This window comes from Capricornis sumatraensis, chromosome 4 (assembly GCF_032405125.1).
Source record: "Capricornis sumatraensis isolate serow.1 chromosome 4, serow.2, whole genome shotgun sequence".
In the NCBI taxonomy this organism is placed as follows: domain Eukaryota; kingdom Metazoa; phylum Chordata; class Mammalia; order Artiodactyla; family Bovidae; genus Capricornis; species Capricornis sumatraensis.
In genome coordinates, this window is record NC_091072.1 from 83,779,180 (window position 1) to 83,799,675 (window position 20,496).

At 37.0% G+C, this 20,496-nt stretch overlaps 1 protein-coding gene across 2 annotated transcripts in view; it reads right to left on the reverse strand.

Moving 5' to 3' along the window:
* Positions 1–6,645: 6,645 nt before the first annotated feature.
* The window catches only part of PDZRN4 (PDZ domain containing ring finger 4), a 423,248-nt gene continuing 409,397 nt past the window's right edge, over positions 6,646–20,496 (reverse strand). For both annotated transcript variants that reach the window (XM_068971176.1, XM_068971177.1), the window contains 3 exons: positions 16,359–16,460; positions 12,042–12,158; positions 6,646–8,172 (listed from right to left, as the gene is read on the reverse strand). In XM_068971176.1, the coding sequence (XP_068827277.1) occupies positions 6,646–8,172; positions 12,042–12,158; positions 16,359–16,460 (1,746 nt within the window). The remainder of the gene's footprint in view (positions 8,173–12,041; positions 12,159–16,358; positions 16,461–20,496) is intronic.

Sequence of the window (20,496 nt, forward strand, 5' to 3'; positions counted from 1 at the left end):
GGCTGTGATGGAATTTCTGTTGAGCTATTTCAAATCCTAAAATGATGCTGTTAAAGTGCTGCACTCAATATGCCAGAAAATTTGGAAAACTCAGCAGTGGCCACAGGACTGGAAAAGTTCAGTTTTCATTCTAATCCCAAAGAATGTTCAAATTACAGAACAATTGCACTTGTTTCATATGCTAGGAAGATTATGTTCAAAATCCTTCAAGCTAGGCTTTAGCAGTACATGAATGGAGAAATTCCAGATGTACAATGAACCAGAGATCAAATTGCCAACATCAGCTGGATCATAGAAAAAGAAAATAAATTAAAAAAAAAATCTGCTTCATTGACTATGTTATAGCCTTTGGCTGTGTGGATCATAATACACTGTGGATAATTTTTAAAGAGATGGGAATATCTGACCTCCTAACCTGTCTCCTAAGAAAACTGTATGCAGGACAAGAAACAACAGTTAGAACAAGATGTGGAACAATGGACTGGTTTAAAATTGAAAAAGGAGTACATCAAGATTGCATATTGTCACTCTGCTTATTTAACTTATTTGCAGAATACATCATGGAAAATGCCAGGCTGGATGACTCACAAGCTGGTATCAAGATTTCCAGGAGAAATATAAACAGTGTCAGATATGCAGATAATGTCACTTTAATGACAGAAAGTGAAGAGGTATTAAGAGCTTCTTGATGAAAGTGAAAGAGGAGAGTGTAAAAGCTAGTTTAAACCACAACATTTAAACAACAAAGATCATGGCAGCCAGTCCCATCACTTTGTGGCAAAAAAAAAAAAAAGAGTGGGGAAACAGTGGAAAGAGTGGTGCATCTTATTTTCTTAGGCTCCAAAGTTACTGAGGGTGGTGACTGCAGCCATGAAATTAAAAGACACTTGCTCATTGGAATAAAAGCTATGGCAAACCTAGATAATGTATTAAAAAGCCAAGATACCACTTTTTCCAGTGGTCATGTATGGATGTGAGAGTTGAAACATAAAGAAGGCTGAGCGTGAAGAATTGATGCTTTTGAATTGTTGTACTGGAGAAGACTCTTAAAAGTCCCTTGGACTGCAAAATCAAACCAGTCAATCCTAAAGGAAGTCAGTCCTGAATATTCATTGGAAGGACTGATGCTGAAGCTGAAGATCCAATACTTTGGCCACCTGATATGAAAAGCCAACTCTTTGGAAAAGACCCTGATGTGGGGAAAGATTAAGGACAAGAGGAGAAAGGGGTGACAGAGGATGAGATGGTTGGATGGCATCACCTACTCAGTAGACATGAGTTTAAGTAAACTCAGGGAAATAATGAAGGACAGAAGAGCCTGGTCTTTTGCAATTCATGGGGTCACAAAGAGTCAGACACGACTAAAATACTGAACAACAACTCATCAGAAAATAAAAATAAGCTTTAATATCTATTGAGTGCCCACTCTGTGCCCACACTCATCTAGCTTCTTTATATGTATTAGCTCAATTGATTCCTAATTTATGAAAAAGGCTATATTTATCTCCCTCTAATGAGCAGCAGCAAGCGTAACCAACTTTCTTAAGAATATGAACCTAGTAAATGGCAGAGCTGTGGGGTAGGATACGGAGTAATAAACGGGACTCTAATTTATAACTGACCAGTGAGTTCAGGAGCAGTACTTGTTGAGACACAACACAGTTGACTAGGGCATGTAAAACATACAAGGCACTCAAAATCCTGAGTAGCTGTTTTTTGGTGAAACAGAAGAAATTCCAGAAGGATATATGTGCCAGTGATTACTAACTGTGCAACAAACTGGAATCATGAGAGACACATTATGGAAAAAATATTAGACACTATTGGGTGGAAAGCAAAGGGAGTGATAAGACAGTATCTTCTATGAGTGTTCAGAAATGAGTGGCTGTTAGCAAGAGTTAGGGAAAATCCCCTGGAGAGATGGGAAAATGTTGACAAAGAGAAAGGAGAGGGTTTATTTGGCATGTAGGACACCACATGCAGAGTGGCCTCGAAAATGAGAGTGGCATGTTAGACAAACTGTGGGGAGTCCTGTCTGATTAAAGCAGAAGCAGAGTGGGACATTAGAAGTAACACAAAACATCTCCAAATAATCAGCTTTATGGGACCATTAACTCAGTTCTACAAGGATACTCCTTATAAACTTGTTCCAGTATAAACCAGTCCTGTTGAAAAAGGTAGCATACTTGAGTAGAAATGGAAAAAAAAAAAAAGAGAATAAAAAAAAATCTCAAAATATTCTTTTATTAATAAGGACTGATTTGGTCAGTTTTTTTGTCAGTGGTTTCCTGTTGTCACTATTCATTGAAATTCTGAAGGCATTTCATGCATATTTACAGAAGCAAATGGTTTGTTTTACCTAGATTTTAAATCTTTTTAATAAAGTTCCAAATATTTACATTTTGAAAAATAATGATGAGAAACTGGAAAGAGAATATAGACTTCAGGTAAGTGGAAAATAATTTTCTGGGAATTTTTTTTTTACTTTATTTTTTAAGAAGTGAATTTGTCAGTGAACTTATTGCAGTATTCAATTCATTGAAAATTAATAGAAATTATTTAATAATTATTATTGTGCTGCTATGAATTATATCATACCAATCCATGATTATGCATACAAATAAAAATAATGGAAATCAACAAAATAGTAGAGTACAAATCAATACAAAAAAAATTTTCATTAAATTTTATTTAAAGTTGGAAGAATATTAGTATGAAGGTGCATCTTCCCAAGTGGTGCAGTTGGTAAAGAATCCACTTACCAACGCAGGAGACACAAGAGATGTGAGTTTGATCCCTGGGTTGGGAAGATCCCCTGGAGTAGGAAATGGCAACCCACGCTAGTATTCTTGCCTGGAAAATTCCATGGACGGAGGAGCCTGGCAGGATATAGTCCATGGGTGGCAAAAGTTGGACATAACTTAGTGACTAAACTACCACCACTCCATAAAACACAGATTTCTTGAGGTCTGAGTTAGAAATTCTTTCTGGAGAGAAGTGTGAGATCTGATAGAAAAAAAAGTTGAGGTTAAATTATAAAGTCCTTGATGAATATCTCAGGCATTCAGATTTTATCCTATACTCAGGAAAAGATTTCTGAAGATATTCAAGCAAAGTGAGGAAAGCAGTATTTAGGAGGCCCAGTGTTGCTGCCACAAGTTAGGGAGACTGGGAAAGGTGTCCAGGGAGAACAAATCCAGATCTGTCGAGGTAATTAGAAAGGAGATGGAGACAGTATATACCAAAAGATGAGTGGGTAAGGCTATTGAAGACAACCTGACATATTTAGAAAAGAAAATTCACACTGCTTTGTCACTTACCAGATAAAACAGAAATTCGAGAAGACTCAGGTGATAAGTGTGACAGAGCAGCAAACAGTGGCACCATCACAAAATAATTCGAAGTAGAGATAACAGCTCATTGGAGGCATAAAAATATGTTTAGATGGAAGATTTAGACACAGCAGCAAGACATGGATTAAATCAGTATGCAGTTATGGAAAGGTTACGTTAGAGGAAGCCATGCTGTATGCTCCTAAAGGGACAGTCTGCACAAAAAAGCGTGGCAACAATAGCCTTCTTCATGACACACAGTGAAGAAACACCCATAGGGAACACATTATTCCCCCCTCCATAGGTCATTCACATATGGATCCTAACACCAATTTCTGTCAATAAAACATATGGAATTTCAAAGGTAAGCCCAAGTAAAGTATTTTTTCCTCTTCACAGTCACATACGTCTTTTGAACTAAAATAAAATATTTCACATATAGTCACTTATTTATCTTTGTTGAGCAGCAGGTTTATTATTCATTTACTAGAAAAAAGAAACATGCTTAGCACAAAGATATGTTATGTAGAAAGATAAAACATAACACTTCTCAGATTTTCACTGATTTTTGAAAAAGACACTTCTCAATTTGTAGAACTGTATAAACACAGACATGAAAAACACTAACATCACAGTTTTTAAAAATTGGCAAGCACATTAATAAAAATAAAATTAAGCTGGTAACTTTGGAAACACTGCATTCTGTAAGATGTGTACATATTTCTTCTGGAAAATATCTACATGTTGGTTCCAAACTCATTTATCTATAGGAGTAATTTGAATTCAATGAATATTTAAACCCAGTTGTATCAAGAGGATAAACAATAACCATAGGCATTAGATAGGAAGAAACTGAGTTTTTAAGATAGAGAGGCATTCTTATTTAAAATCATCTGATCAAAATTTAGCTCTAGGTGCACTGAGTAGTTCTATTGATTAGATTAAAGTTAGCAGTGATGAAATTCTCAGTTAAGTTGCTATTACTATGACTATCTTAAAATTTTTGAGACCAGCTTTTTATTATACGTAAATAAGATTTATTTCTTTCCATCTATGTAATAGCCCTTTAAAAGGTAAGAACTTAGACAGGTAGACGAGTAAGGAAAATAGTAACAAAAGGACCAATATGTGAGATAAGTGAATAAAATAATTTAACTCAACTAGCATTTGTTATTGTTTAAATGACATCCTATGAGAGATTTACAAAGAAGGTGACTCAAGGGCCAGACTCCATGAACTTTATTTTTTTTTTCTCCATGAACTTTAGATCTGTGGAGGGAGACAATAAGTTCTGTGTATGTGATCTAAATAATGGAAGGATAAAATCTTCAAGGTAAAATAAACTGCAGGTGCATCATACTGTATGTCAAAATGCAAAGAAAACCCAGTGTCATCAAAACAGGCTCCAAAGAGAAGATGTACATGTGATTACTCTCTAAGAGAGTTGTAGGGTTTGGCACAGAAACTCCAGATGGGTAAATAACATTAGATAACTTCAGTGAAAATGGGCAGGCTGCTCGGAAGCCAGAACAACTCAGAGAAAACCTAAAGAGGAGGCACAGGAGGCAAGGTGGGCAAGTTAGTGGAGAACCTTGAAAATAAGGCTGAGGCATCAGAGTTTGATTTCTGAGCTAGTAAGGAGCCATTATAGGTTTTTAAACAGGAAAGTAGCTTCAAAGATGTTTAGATGTTGTGTCTCTGTTATGTTACAACAATCTTTTGGGTTGAATGAAAATTTGATCAAATTCACGCACACATTGATCTGGTCTTTCACTTTGAAGGCATCATGATTGATATATGATATAGTTGATGTATATATGATGAAAAGCTAGACTCAAATATCCTATCTGATAATCTAACAATCTCACTTTTTAATAAGGCATCTGTAATTGAGTAGGCTGAAAATTATTGAAAAGATAGTTTCCAAGAATTTCTTTCCAAAGGATGAACTAAACAAATGCTCATGGTGCTGTGGTCTGAACTGCCTCTTCCCTGACAAATCCATATGTTGGAGCTCTAAGTCCTAATGTGATGGTAGCTGAAAATGGTGCCTTTGGGTGGTAATTAGGTTTAAATGAGGTCCTGAAGGTGAGACCCTCATGACAGGATTAGTGTCCTTAAAAGAAGTTACATCAAACAGCTTCCTCTCTTTCTCTACCTTGTGAGGACAAAGCAAGGAGGCCATTTACAAAACAGGAAGAGAGCCCCCATCAGGAGCTGAATTGGTTGGTGCCTTGATGTTGGGTTTCCAGCCTCAAGAACTATGAGAAATTCCTGTTATTTAAGCCACACAGACTATAATATGTCGTTATGGCAGTTTGAGCTGTCCTTATAAACAGTCTCAGCCACTTACTGATCCTCTGTCTCCATATCATCCCTTAAATTGTTCTTGGATTTTCTTTACATGGGTAGCAGTCAAGGAGAGCATGAACTCATGATTACTGAATGCTTAGACAGCAACTCTTAGATGCTCTACATAACTTAATCTTGGTAAAAATATGTGACACAATGATCTATGGGAAACATTTCAGGACAATTTATTGAAAAATGGGATAGAAAATGTACACATTTTATAATTCACAATTAGGAGTCTTCTAAAGAGTATACATATATAACTAATTTATATCTGGTAACCACAGGGAACAATGGAAATAGAACACTCCTTGATAGCTTTTCTCAGGGATAATCAATAATTTATTTCTCTTTTATTGTCACAATTACCACAACTATCTAACTACATAAACAGTGTCACTACATACCACAGGAAGATTGTCCACCTACACTTTACTGAGACAAAGATGATGGCCATTTATGTGTTAAATGTACAACAGGATGTTAAAAAGAGGTGGTTTTTATGTATAAAACAAGATGTGGCACATGATTTATCATCAGGTTTGATTTCATATGTATTAGGTCAAGAAGCAAGCATAGAAATATTTTGGCATTGAGTGTCATTAAAGTTGAAAATAAGTAAACTAGAGAAATAAATCCAGATCTATAATAGGTACATTAAAATAGGAAATTAATTGGCTCCTCAGTATTTTTGTGCAAGTTTTTTTTCTTTCCTTTTGCTTGTTTTTGTATATAAATGAGTAATATGAATATATCACAAGTCAAAGAAAAAAATCTCAGCCAAAAAGAAGTACCGATATATGAAAAACAAATGAAAAATTAGCAGGTATTTTTGCTTACAAAAAATTTAAACTGTAAAGAGTCACAAAATATATATAAAAATGCCACATTGAACGAGGCAAGCATCCTCTACCCAAACTGGTAGTACCCTCTGAAAATCAGCTGCATTCCATCCATTGGGTCATACTGTGGTGACAGACAAAAAGGCATTAGGAACTTGTGTACCATCAGGGGACTTGGCCCCATGGGTCATCAGTTCTTGGATTGTCATCCAGTTGTCCAAAATTTTCTTGTTTCTTTTCTTCATCATCTTTTTGTGACTCAGTTCAATGATGTTGACCTCCTTCTTGCCCTCACTGCCGCTCTGGGGACTCTCCTTGAGACACTCCAGCCGGCTCCGCATCATGAACTCTCGGCGGCGCCGCTGCTCCTTGGCCCGCACCAAGTGTTGTTTCCTCTCCTCTTTGCTCCAGTACCGCCCCATCTTCATCTCGCTCATGGTGTCATCGTCCGTGGTCATGCCACTCCGCTCCTCCTTGATCTTTAAGGCACGCTCCTTTAGAATGCGGTCCCGCACGGGTCTCTTGGTGATGTACCGCGTCCCGTCGCTCCTGATTTTCACCTTCCATTCCATCTTGGGTTCTGAGCACTTCTGAGACTCCTTGCACACGCTCACCAAGCTGAGCTGACTCTGAGCGTACTCGACTGCGGACTTCTGTTGAATTAACTGCATGTAGCTTTGATAATGCCTGGCGTGTGCTGGGATGTTTGCATATCTATAGGAGGAGCTGTGGTAAGGAGAGAGATAAGGGATGTGTTCACTGCTGGTCTTCTCTGGATCAGAAAGCTTGCTGCTTTCTGAAGTCTTCTCTTTGCCTTCAATGACACAGCCTTGTTCAGAGGTTTTGGCTTTGGTGCAGGTCGACTCTTTAGTGCTCTGGCCAGAAGAGGACTGGCTGGCTGCCATGGTGCTTCTCAGGTTCTTCTTATTGGTGAGGCTGATCACTCTCGGAAGGGAACTGTCAGGGGAACGGTCCACAGTGAGTGGAGTGCTTCTGCAACTTTCAGCTGTGTTGTAAGCACTGGAGCTGTCTTTGTCTGACTTTTCTGGGTGTTCAAGGATGTCATCTAGTTTTCCCCTATGGGTATCTATGCTGGTGTTATAACTTCGGAATCCTCCATCATGCAATGCCCAGATATCTCCATACTGGTCTGTCACTTTCTGGAGCCTGTGAGCCTGCATGATAGTTTGGCACTCCAGTTCAATGTTTCTCAGTTCTTCATTAAGCAACTGCAGTTCATGCTCCACTCCCTCTCGTCCTCCCTGATTGCATTCTATTGTGCTGCTTGAGTAATACAGGTCATACTCCCCGTGCTTCCTTATCTTGCATTTGAGCTCCAGGAGCTGCCGAAACCTTTCACACTCCTCATCTTGGTTGCCAATACAGTCTGAGTCAATGTACTCACCAGACACAAAACTCTCATTGCACTGAAGTTCAACGCTTCCCAGAGTGTCTTGGCTCTGCCCCAGCTCTCTTTTGCTTTTCAGAGAGGTGCCGTGGGGATCCTCGGTTGCATTCTCCTGCTCTGAGCTCTCGTCATTCCTCAAGCTTTCGTCTGTGCGCCCCACTCCGCTGTCCTTCTCATGGTTGTTGGATGAGGATGTTGCCGTGTCTGTTGTGCCCTCTTCTTCTTCTTGCTTTTTTGGCTAGGAAAATAAAGTTAAGAGAAGAAAGAAAGTTGATTATTTTGAAAATCAGTCGTTGAAAACTTGTTTGAAAAAACAATGCTTCTTGGCAAAAGTTCAGCTCCTAGAAAGCTACCCTAATTTTAGTATCTATAACAGTTTTACAAATAAAGGCAACTGGCTTACGGCAGTCTTTTTTTTTTTTTTGCTCTAAAATAAATAAAACAAAAGCTGCTTGAATATGGCTATGTTACTCACTTGGAGATAAATAAAACGGGATACATTAAAATAATTAAAATTAAATGAGTCATTTAAAATAAGTGATTCTTGTCTTAGGCTCTCTTTTAGTTGAGAAACTGGAGTGAAGTTGTATAAATGAGGTGACTTTATGAGTTTCTGAGGTGATAACATACAGAAGGACGAGTAAGACAGAATCCCAAAACAGTCTTCAGCAATGACGGTCTGGAATTCAGAAGCCACATCACTTGTTACTATTTCTTTTCTTCATGAACTTTTCTCAAGTTCAAGAGAAACTTCATTGGATCTAGTAATACACTGATGATAATAAATGAAATATCACACAATCTCAGGAATAAGTACATGAGCCCAAGAACTTCCATCCATAGATAAGGAAACTTAGTCCCAGATGGATGTAACTTCTTAGGCAGGAAGTCTAGGAGGCCAGTGCCATCCTCCATGGACAGGATTTCTTTACATCCGAGCCACTATATTCTTGCATACATGTACTTTGACTTCAAGGCATCTCCATATCATGTTGTTCAAAAGCAACAGTAATGTCTTAGGATTCATTGGGTTGCTTTAAAAAATTTTTCTACTCTTAGCCAGTAATTTCCTTCAGAAGTGAGTTTTATTCTACTGAGAGTAAAATGATGGCTCTCCTCAAATCTGAGCATCACTGATTGCCAGACAAGGGCATAATGTAAAAAAAACAGATATGTAAGTAAATATATATGTGAACTTCACTCCCTGGTAATTTTTGGCTTTTCAAGCAGAACGATTAACTGTCACTGCCCTAGGGAGATGCACATCTAGTTGTTTCTCTGTGAATAGCATAAAGTTACTCTTTATTCTGTCACTTCTCTTATAAAAAGTCTACAGATGCAATTTCTAGATTGTTTTCTCCTTATGTCTAAGTTTACTCACTTTTATACATATATACATTTTTCCCTTTAGCAGGAAATTATATAATTAGATATAATGAAGCCTGTTAGTGTCAAAGAAAGAAAGGATAGGTGATAATAAATAATACAGGTTTGAAAGTGTCAGATAATTGTTGTTTTCTTCCAATCAAGTAATGGCAGAAAAAAATATAGTGAACTGGAGGGAGAACATGACCATGTATCATGTTAATTCTAGGATTCTCAATCTTTCGATAAAATATTTTCCCTCATTTGTTGAGAACATACTATGATTAATTTAAAATGTCTTATTGATAAAAAAGAATGTTAAGCATAAGGCACTGGTGGTAAAGAACCCGCTTGCCAATGCAGGTAAATGTAAGAGATGTGGGTTTGATCCATGAGTCAGGAAGTTCCCCTGAAGGAGGGCATGGCCACCCACTTCAGGATTCTTGCACGGAGAATCCCATGGACAGAGGAACCTGGCAGGCTTCAGTCCATATGGTTGCACAGAGTAAGATACAACTGAAGTGACTTAGTGAGCGAACATACATAAGTAATTGTAACTAATAATGGAAAACTTGATACATCTCTATATTCCTTGCTATAAGGTGACAGTGACATCAAATGTGGTAACATTTGCATACTGTGCCATAACACCCCCAGGCAAAAATATTGGAGTGTGTTGCCATTTCCTTCTCCAGTGAATCTTCCCAACCCAGGGATCAAACCTGGGTCTCCCACATTGCAGGCAGACTCTTTACCATCTGAGCCACCAAGGAATCCCTATAAATCCCCAGAGGATATTACTGATATTGGACAGTTCAGTTTGTATACCACAATACTTATATTTATATTTTCTCCTGTCTAAGAGTAAGCTGAAAAATACAAGAAAGTGATATTTTTCCTATGGAGTATAAATGATGGACAAATTTGTTGACAAAATGTGTGTCAACAGCAGTCACAGGACCAAGGAGAGCATGTAAGGTGAAACTTTCAGATGGATGTATATTTTAACTTTTATATATGGATACACAATTTTTAATTGCATTTATCTTTCTTTGGTTACTGGTTTATGAGCACATGTGAAAATAAAAAGAGTTTTTTATTCTCAAAACTAAAATTCCTGGTTTCTGATATAATGTTACTCTATAATTTATCATTTCCCTATGGAATCATCATAGTGACAGGAAATGTTTCTACCAAGACATTTCTAATGTAGTATTATTGTTTATAAGGGCAAAGAACTTTTAAAGGTTTCTGTATTTCTCATCATTTTTCAGTCTCATGGTGAAGAAAAATTTCTACACAGTGAAAATCTAACCTCAGGGACATCTTGTGTTACCTCAAAAGACCTAGCATTTGTATTATGTCTGATGAGTAGGCAGCATCTGACACCATATCACTTCACTTGGGCAGGATTTCTCCTTTCTTTATTCCAACGTCCTCCTGTCAATTCTGTATCAGCTCACATTTTGTCTCTAAGAGAGAAAAAGCCTGGAGCAAGGACTTTCTTGCTCATAACCAGCAGCTGCCACCAAAAAATATCTTTATTTGTGGCCAGTGTTGAAGTCATACATAAAACTTTCAATCTGTCCTCCTTATATTGAAAAGCAATCACTACAGCAGCAGCATTGCTTTTGAGCATGAACTACTGTTTGTGAAGTGGCCACTGACTATCCATGGTGAGCACACATGGTCTGTCAACTGTAGTTTGCAACCTAATTATTAGTATATGCACACACACACACACACACACACACACACCCCTCTGTTATGGGATGTCAGCGTGTCACCCTATCTCATCATTCAGTTTGGTAAAGTGATAAGATGTTTGTGTTTTATGTTCCTAAGCCTAACTGTCTGGACTTTTTAAAATAATAATCTTTTAGGGTGAGTTAACAATTAATGTTGAGAATAGGATGATAATTAAACCGTCAGCAGATTGAGAGCAGAAGTGTTAATACAATTATATCAGGGAAAAGAATGACATGAATCTGACATAAAAAATCTAGGCTATATTGATCTTAATTTTATCTAGTAAAAAACAATGAGAACAAAAATGAAAAGATTCCTAAGTTTCAGTTTGTCACAAACCACTCTTTGATCATTCACCAGTTATGAATTACTTAAAGGGAGGAATTTTGCTCATTTTGTTTGTATTCTCAGCATCAAATGTGGTACTTGAAGTATATCAGGGGCTCAGAATTTTTTGTTGAATGAATAAGTGACCTTAAGGCAAAATGATGTCAATAATCTCATCTAACTACTCTTAATTCAGTGTAATCATGATACCAAATATCCAAATAAGATCAGTGGCTTAATCATGTCATCATCTTCCTCAAATAGATATTCAAATATCTACATTGATATTTTAAAATAAAAAAATTACTTTTGGGGGAGGAGGGGTTATTTCATGAGATATAGTCTATCTCAGCTGGTGTACTGAGAGGCAAAATATATTTTTACTATTAAATTTCTGAATTACATTGAACAGTACCTGAGTCAGCACCTGAATACTACTGTGCCCTCCATAATGGTCCCTAAGCTTCTCAAACTAAAAATATTCTTAATAGAAAAAATTGTACGTATTTCCTCCACTTCATTTGAGATGATCTTTTGCCTTCAGAAATTACCATCACAGAGATGTTCACTAAAACTCTTTGATTTTTTTTTTAAATTCATTTAAGATTATGCATTTAAGGAAGAAGAGCATCATTTCCAATGATGGAGTTCAGATCGTGGTCCTACCTGCTCCACCTCATCGGCAGTGCGCTGCATGGCATCATTATGCTGTTCTTCCAACATCGCCAAGTTTAACTCTTCTAATAATTCATTCCTTTCATCTTCCAGCCAGCCTTCATCCACCTACATAAGAATACATTAGTACATTATATTCTGTTAGTGAGGACTCATGCTAAAATAGGGTAAACTTAAATGGTGATGCCTGACTAGTTCCTTTTATCATAATGATTCTCTTCAAAATACCAGCCTCCTATAGTTCACCTCTCAGAAGGAAGAAAAGGTGATAACAAAAAATTGGGCTCTTATGCTTTTTATCTTTTCCTAAAACAGAACTACAGATTTTCTCTCATAACTGAGTAGATCTCACAGCACAAAACATTACCGTCTTTCAAAATGTATGAAAAGCATGCTGCATAATCCACAGCTGTCACGCTCATTGCCTCTGACAGTCCCCGTGCTAAAGAACTGCAGTGGTACTAATAGGGCTATGAGACAATAGGGCCTTTTTCCTTAACAACAACCTCAAAGCAACTCCACACAAAGTGCCCCTCTCAATACACACACACACACACACACACACACACACACACACACGCGCTATCCTCACTCTGTTTTTGATTTTGAGGTGGATGACTTTCAAGTTAACAAGATGGCTCCTTGCCACAAATACACACATTTATTTTCTCTGAAAAAAAAAAAGGAAAATTCCAAGTTATTTTCAAAAACAAAGTGACGCTATGGTATAACTATTGTGATCATTTCTCAGACCCAATTCCAAGGAAAAAGACCTTACATGTTGCATATAAAGGTGAGGGAGCAGTGTGAAGTATGCAGAGTTTTGTCTGTGGGGGCTAAAGGCAGGTATTCTTGTGGGAGTCTTACACAAACTAAACCAAGCAAATCCTTTTGGCTTCTTAATACAAAGGGAAGTGGAAAACTCATGGTTATCTTGTTAATATGATAAGTGTTGACAGTCAATACAGATAATTTGCCTCAAAGTGGGTTTTTGGAGCTAGATTACATAAATTAGCTGTCTATACTGATTGAATTAACTGAATAATTGTCAAAGTTCTTCTTTACTCTGTGTTATAATGAACAGCAGTTTTCTAGTGAGTCAAAATTAACAAGAGTGGGAGATGTTTTCACTACCAGACTAATGCTTAAGCCCCAAGCAAACACATAAAACAAGCTTGTCTTTAAGAGAGCTGAACTTCTAAAACTTAAACACAAATAAACCTGTGTGCATGCTCAGTGTGTCCAACTCTTTGTGACCCCCACGGACTGTAGCCTGCCAGGCTTCACTATCCATGGGATTTTCAGGCAAGAATACTGGAGTGGGTTTCCATGCTCTCCTCCAAGGGATCTCCCTGACCCAGGGATCAAGCCCATGTCTCCTGCATTGGTAGCTGGATTTTTTTATTTATCATTGAGTCACCTGGGAATCCCTGAGAAAACATTAAATTGCATCAGAAGAGGCATTAGTGTATATGTATCATATACATTAAAATAAGGCAATCATAGGTTTCTTTTTTATTTACTGAAATTTACCTAGACCTTAAATTATCTCAAACTTGACTAGGCCAAAAGCATCAATGCATTTATTCATCCTCATTTATTTCAATTTGGCCTGAATAACTTGACCAAGTTCCACCCCAGTGACTTTGATATGCAGATGAGCTATGAAAATTAAGCTGGTTAAAAATTTAAATTCAGTCCAATTCATAATTGTTCAAGTTTTATATTTTTTAATCCCTTTTAAGTTTCATGAAGTTGCAAATGCCAGACTCCAAAAGAAATTACTTAAAGCTAAAACTGTTTATTTTTTATAAGCATACCAAGGAATGTTTCTTTAATCAGGTCAAAACAAAATATTTGCCAACATTGATACAGTGAATGATAGAACAGAATCTTTTGAAATTGAAATGAAGGGGTGGGGAAGACAAAGAAAACAAATGATAGAAATTAACAGTTCCCTATAACCCTTTTCTTGTTATCTAACCCCACAGATCCCTGAGTTGCCATGGGTAGTTGGCGTCCGTCTGCTCTGATAAGGTGTCCCTCTAGGCTGGAGGGGTACACAACACACTCAGTCAGGAGAGATTCTTCTGGCTCATCTTTCCCTGTCACATTTCCCATAATGTGACAGGCTGGCATAAATACGGCAGTCTGAGTCCAGTGCTCTGGCAGAGCATAGTCATAATTATACAAGGGGATCTGTCTGCACCGCAGAGGATCACACGTGGTATCTCAAAGAAAGGATCAACCTGCACTGTCTCAAAAGTTCTCTACAGTTCTAGCAAGAGCCTGTTCTCACCCAGTGTCCCAAGGGGAATAGGGCAAAATAGCAATATCTTTAATGGTCTAAGGAAGAAAATGGGCAGAAAATGAAAGTAAGTTGACGTTGACAGGGAATGGAAGAAATGAGTTATTTAAAAATATTGCATGGTTGCACAATACCGCCCCCAGCAACTCTGTAGATTATTTCTGAGAGTATTTGAAACATTATTTTTAAAAGGCTAGAAAAATGACACATAAACTTCTACTCTCCCTAAATAAAATATACAAACAAAAATGCAATAATGGAATATATTGAAACTGATGGGAAAATATGGTGACATAAATACAAGTTTTGTTTTGCGTTGCTTTTGCCACCTTATAGCATGTAATGCTTAAATTACATTTTAAAGTAGGTGTTACAATGCATTTTCTTTCCTTATTTTTCTAGAAATCTGGTTTTCAAAAGGCAATCAGCTTCATTCCAGTGTCGTTATGACTTCTTCAGGATCAAGGGGCTAAGGAAGATCCTACTTTTGTCAGACAGGATGGTGTCCTTCAGAGTCAGACGACCATCTTTCATACATTGTGGAAAGTATTTGAAATTCACCCTCCAACATTAACTCTTGGGTTAGGAGTATAGTCAGTTATTCACAAACACCACTGGTTCTACTGAAAATATTTGTGCTATCAAAGATTAACGGGATCTGGTCTTATGTTATTAACTTCTATTCTTTCCACAGTACATTATAGCTGTTATATGGCATAGTTAAGGAAATGCTTTAATTCTAAATTAATGAGGTTGTCTAGCAGTTACATGGAAAGGGCAGGGAAACCACAGGATAAAGTCAAAGTATCTTTTCTACACAGGGTGACTATTGAGCTCTCTTCAATTTACCCTTAATTTCACCATTATGTATTTAGCCTCTTTATTCTTTTTCAAGAAAATGGGGTCATTGAGATTAACTGGTGTGCCAAATTTCCAGGTAATTAGTGCAATTTCATACATATTTTAATAATGCACTCTCACATAGGCAGCTCAGGCCAGTTGCAGCCTGTCCAACCCCACTCCCAGGACCTCAGGTGTGCAACTTCAGTCTGCCCTGGGCTATGGAAGGCTTTATGGGAACCATGTAGAATGGTCAAGGGCATAAAGGAAATATATGCGGAAAGGGTGATCTTTTATAACCACTATATTCGAGTCAGGATTCAGTCTGACACTGAAATACACTTACTCAATGTAATTTATAGATAGGATGTAGTTACTGAGTCTGAAAAATATCAGATCAATAACCTAAAAGACAAATGGTGATATAACCAAGTTCACTCAAACTACTGACAGAAGGATAGAATGGTGACAATGTAAGGTCCTTTGTGCACTGCGGTGGGGGATAAAAAGGACATAAAAAAAGGTTCTGATAGTACTTTTCTTCCACCATTACCTCTCCTTTACTTTCATGTCATCTCCCTCTGTAAAGACATGAAAAAATTCCTTAGAAGCTATCAGTTTTTGGTTTTGGCCAGACAGATGTGTCTGTCATGCTAAACTTGGAAAAAATTCATCTACTATATGTGGAACCGCATCATGCTATCTAAGGTCTTTTATTTGATAAAGTCACTCTAGAAAGATTTGAGTTGACAGCAAGATATGCTAATGTTTGTCTCATTAGAGATTCTTTTAAGATACCTTAATATGCCAATTAAGTATTTTTAGATGAGAACCTAAAGCAGGGATGCACACAGAATTAAATATCATGTAAAGTCAATCATTTTCCATTAATTAATTAATTTTAAATAACTGGCAAGTGGAAGGAGAGAGTAATTATTTAATTTTGTGTTTCTTTTAAAAAAATAAGTTGTTTAGCTGCCTTTATGTGGAGTAATATTAAGGAGTCTTATAATTGTTTTGATAAGGTTGGAAAATTGGGAATGATGACTGGGTTCTATTTTGTATGCCTGGTTTTACAAATAACTGTGGCACTGATCTGATGTGGAATAGCAGACAATGAACCTAAGGTTCAGTCCAAGGCTTTTGCTCTGTATTCTGACCTGACTCTCTGGCCTTGCGACCAGCAGCAGGATTCTCCTGCACTCGTCGCTAGACAGCTGGGCCACCGCCGCCTCGCGATCCTGGACGTCTTCCCCATTTATCTAGAAAACAAATGAAAGTGGCGCATTAGTTTCCATTTCCACAATGCTGCACACAATAAATGGCAAATATCAGCTCATTTATGGTAAATGTATGGACAATGAAGCTCACACAATGGGCTCGTCTTCAGCCCCTCGGTGGTAAGTGCCTTCACTCAATTACGCGCTTACTGTAAGAGCCATATCGATCCCTGAAGGATGGCGGACATCAGAGGAAGCAGTTATGTTCATAAATGTCCAACCTGCGCCCTGGCAACATACATCTAGCAACACAATTAACCAGCCCCTGACAGGTGACGTTCATCTTTCTCCGCTCAGAGTAATGGAAGTGTCACTCTGAGATAATGGTGCTGGGGAAAGCAGGCCCAGCAATACCACAACTGAAATCCGTCATCCTGCGCGCTTGCTGTGAGCCAATTAGAGAGCCCCCTTGTTATCTCTCACCGGGTGATGCTCCCGGGCTGCTGCTGCTTGCATTTTCATTTAATCATCTCATATTTGCATGTGGGTCTGACTCAGTTGCCCCAGATCACTCTCTGGATATCTGTTGATGCTTAACTAATCAAACGAGAACAAGCTTATCGGTAACATCCTCGTCTACTCCCAGCTCCTTTCTCAGATGCATCTGCTTCTCTAAAACAACAAAACTAATGAAATAAGGTTCAACTCTTAAGTATACTCAAATTTAAAAACTTAAATCTTTTTAAATAGGAATGCTTAATGAAAGAAGGCAAGCTTAAGTAAATTTTTTATTAAAAACAATAGATTCTAGTAGTGCCTGAAACGTACCATTTCTTTTTCTAAGTGCTACAGAGAAAATAAGGTTCCTAAAATTTGCATTTTAAACTACATTTTCATGTTCAAAGGTATTTAGTTCTTATTGATGTATTTTTTCTTTGCCCTTTATAAATTTATTTTATTTATTAATCATTCCATTCCATAGAAACAATGAGATTTTTGACCCATAACATATAAGCAAAGAAAGTAGAAAGAAATTTCAACTGAAGAGGTCAAGTAATTCTATCTAAAATAAGTATTAAAAATGTCAATAAATTAAACAAAATGTGGCTGCACTGACCACTATTTTCAATAATTAATCTAACATCTTTCATTGAGAATTTCTTCTTAAACGCGTGAAGTAGACTCCTGAGGTTTTCTCCTTGTGGGTCTCTGGGATTCTGGCTGACTCATGAAGACAGACATAATTATCTGAAGACAAGCTCAAGAATCTCATCTGTGCACCACAATCAATGATTCTTATAGACTCATATTTAGTATGAAGGAAGTAGACAATAATAGTCAAAGGAGGGAAAAATCATACAACCACATGCTATATTTTCTTACTGTAATCAAATGAATAGCTCCTCAGTTTTTCACTTGTGTGTGTGGACAGGAAATTCAGCTTTTATAACTTTAATATCTATTTTCTTTTCTTTTTGCAATGTCCAAATAAAATTTATCAAATTAGAAAAAAAAAAAAAACACTTTGATTCCAAATTGGGGACTAATAACCCAGAGTGATATGTTGTAGTTTTCTTTTTTTTTTGTAAATATATATCTGAAAAGCTATTTCTGTACTGGGTCCAAGGCCTTTTTTCCTTTAAATAAACATAAATTGGCAGTGGAGGATTACTCCCCCCACCTGTGTGTAGTTTAAAAATAATAATATGAAAAATTTTACTTTCTTTAAGTTTTGAGGGCTTGCACCCCTTTCATAGTAATTCTTGTAGTGTATCTGTGATGCATCTAACTGTCCCTCTTTCTTCTTCTGCATCTAGTCTTTCTTCTTCCTGCCTCTGTAGGCACATTGATCCTAAGAAGAGTGAGTTGGATGATCTCACACAATTTATGTTAAACTTTCAAGAAAAATTTGAAATGCAGTTCTCACTTTTTCTCACTTCCAAATTCTTCATGTAAATTTTACTTGTCATTGATCTAAACACTATTCATTCATGTTAATGTTACTATTATGTTTTTCTCTATTAAAATACAAATAATAGTGCCTCTCTCAGAGGGCTGATACAGGATTAAATGGGCTAATATATGTAAAAGGTTTAAATATGTGGCTTGTACACAGAAATTGCACAAGGTTGGTATATATTACTATTAATGCTATTATTGCTATTATTACTATGATTATTTATGTTTTAATGCCTCAGAAAGATTCTTTTCTTCTAAACAAAGCAAATATATTAAAATTCATGCGTAACAATGAAATCCACAATAGTAAACATGGTTCTAGCTTAAGATATATCTATTTCATATGTATTTTTACTTCTTAGAAGGTCATCAAGAAACACTATGGCTGAGTTTGATTTCCTTTGTAGTTGGTATTCTTCTATCTCCTCTGTGAACTCATAATGACCAGAGCTATGATCTTCAGTCTGGGCATTATGTCCTTATTTTGGGAGGACAGATCATATATTGTAAAAACAGTTTACATCCAGAATCATAGGTGGAGTGAAATAAATTTGCCACAGAAAACTGGGATTAACATGCAATTTTTATTTCTTTTATAAAATAAAGGTCACCTGAGCCACCTGGTTAGTAGATTCCATTGTACTTGGAACATTAGTTTGATACTCAGATTGATATTGAGACAAAAAATGCAGCCATAGGTTTCATCAAAGATTCTTCTCATGGAATGAAAAGACTTGAGGAATGGAAACAGAGCTTTCTACTTTCATTTGCTTTGTTTCCTGAATGATGGCTCATAGCTGAAGGATTCCTTGTGGGAAAACAGCTTCCTATGCCTGGAAACACCATGCAGACAGAAAAAGTGAAGGAGCCAGAAACAAAGGGAGGACATGGATGAGGAGTGGAGTCATCACTATTTAATGAAAGACTTCCATTTCAAGACAATGGAGGGGAAAAAAGAGAGGAAGAAGGCAATATGTAACTTTGTTATAAATTAAAAAAAAAAAAGCCTGCTAGATAATATAATATATCTGTCTCATTTTCTGTGCATGGGCATATGTAAACATTAGTTTCAAAATGGATATTATCTTGGCTTAGAAGAGAATTGTGGCAATTACAAAGAAAAATCAGCCAAAATCCTACTTCAGGCCTAATCTCCTGTACATGCATATGTGTGTGTGTGTGGCTTCTCAGGTGGCACTAGTAGTAAAGAACCTCCCTACCAATGCAGGAGACATAAGAGATGAGTGCTCAATCCCTGGGTCAGGAAGGTCCCCTGGAGGAGGATATGGCAACCCACTCCAGTATTCTTGCCTGGAGAACCCCATGGACAAAGGAGCCTGACAGGCTATAGTCTATAGGGCAGCAAAGAGTCGGACATGACTGAAGCGACTTAGTATATGAATGTGTATAAAAACTTAGAAGACTAGAAGTGTCTTCATATAGCTTCTTTTTTGTTTAAATATGACAATTTTTAGGTTTTCATGTCAATGTACCATGGGCAGGTAGGCAACTAAAGTTTTTGGCATTCAACCAACTATAGGTGGTAGAATTTCTTATTTGAAAACCCAAAAATCTAAGCAAAAGAGGAAAGATTTATGTCAAATGTATTGATATTTCACTGTGTAAAAGAAGGCAAAGGAAGCATAGAGATACAGAGGTGAAACAAATAGAAATGGAAGGAAAATAGTTATCCAAAAAAAGCAAGTAAGAGTAGGAAGAAATGCTAAGGACCAGTTTAGGGTAGAGAAAGAAAGAACTGATTAGAGGTCTTACTGTTCCACTGTTTTGTTGAGCTTTTGCAGGGTTTTGTCAGGGAATAATCCTTAGAAACATGACGGACTTTTCTGGCCAAGATTAGAATAATATATAGTTACATGGAATACTATATGCTTACCATGCGAAAGAGAATGTGAGAATAGAGCCCTCTTTCCTTTAGATAGTCAATCATGTATGTGTCTTTAATTTTTCTCTCTGGCTCAGCACTACAATTTTGTTAAAGGACGTCCCCATATTAATTCCTGGGAACAGATCTGATACAACCAGTTTGTAGCAATAGCACAGCAAATAGACTGTCAAGCACTTGCAGAGAAAAAAAAAAACACATGAGAGCTAGAATATG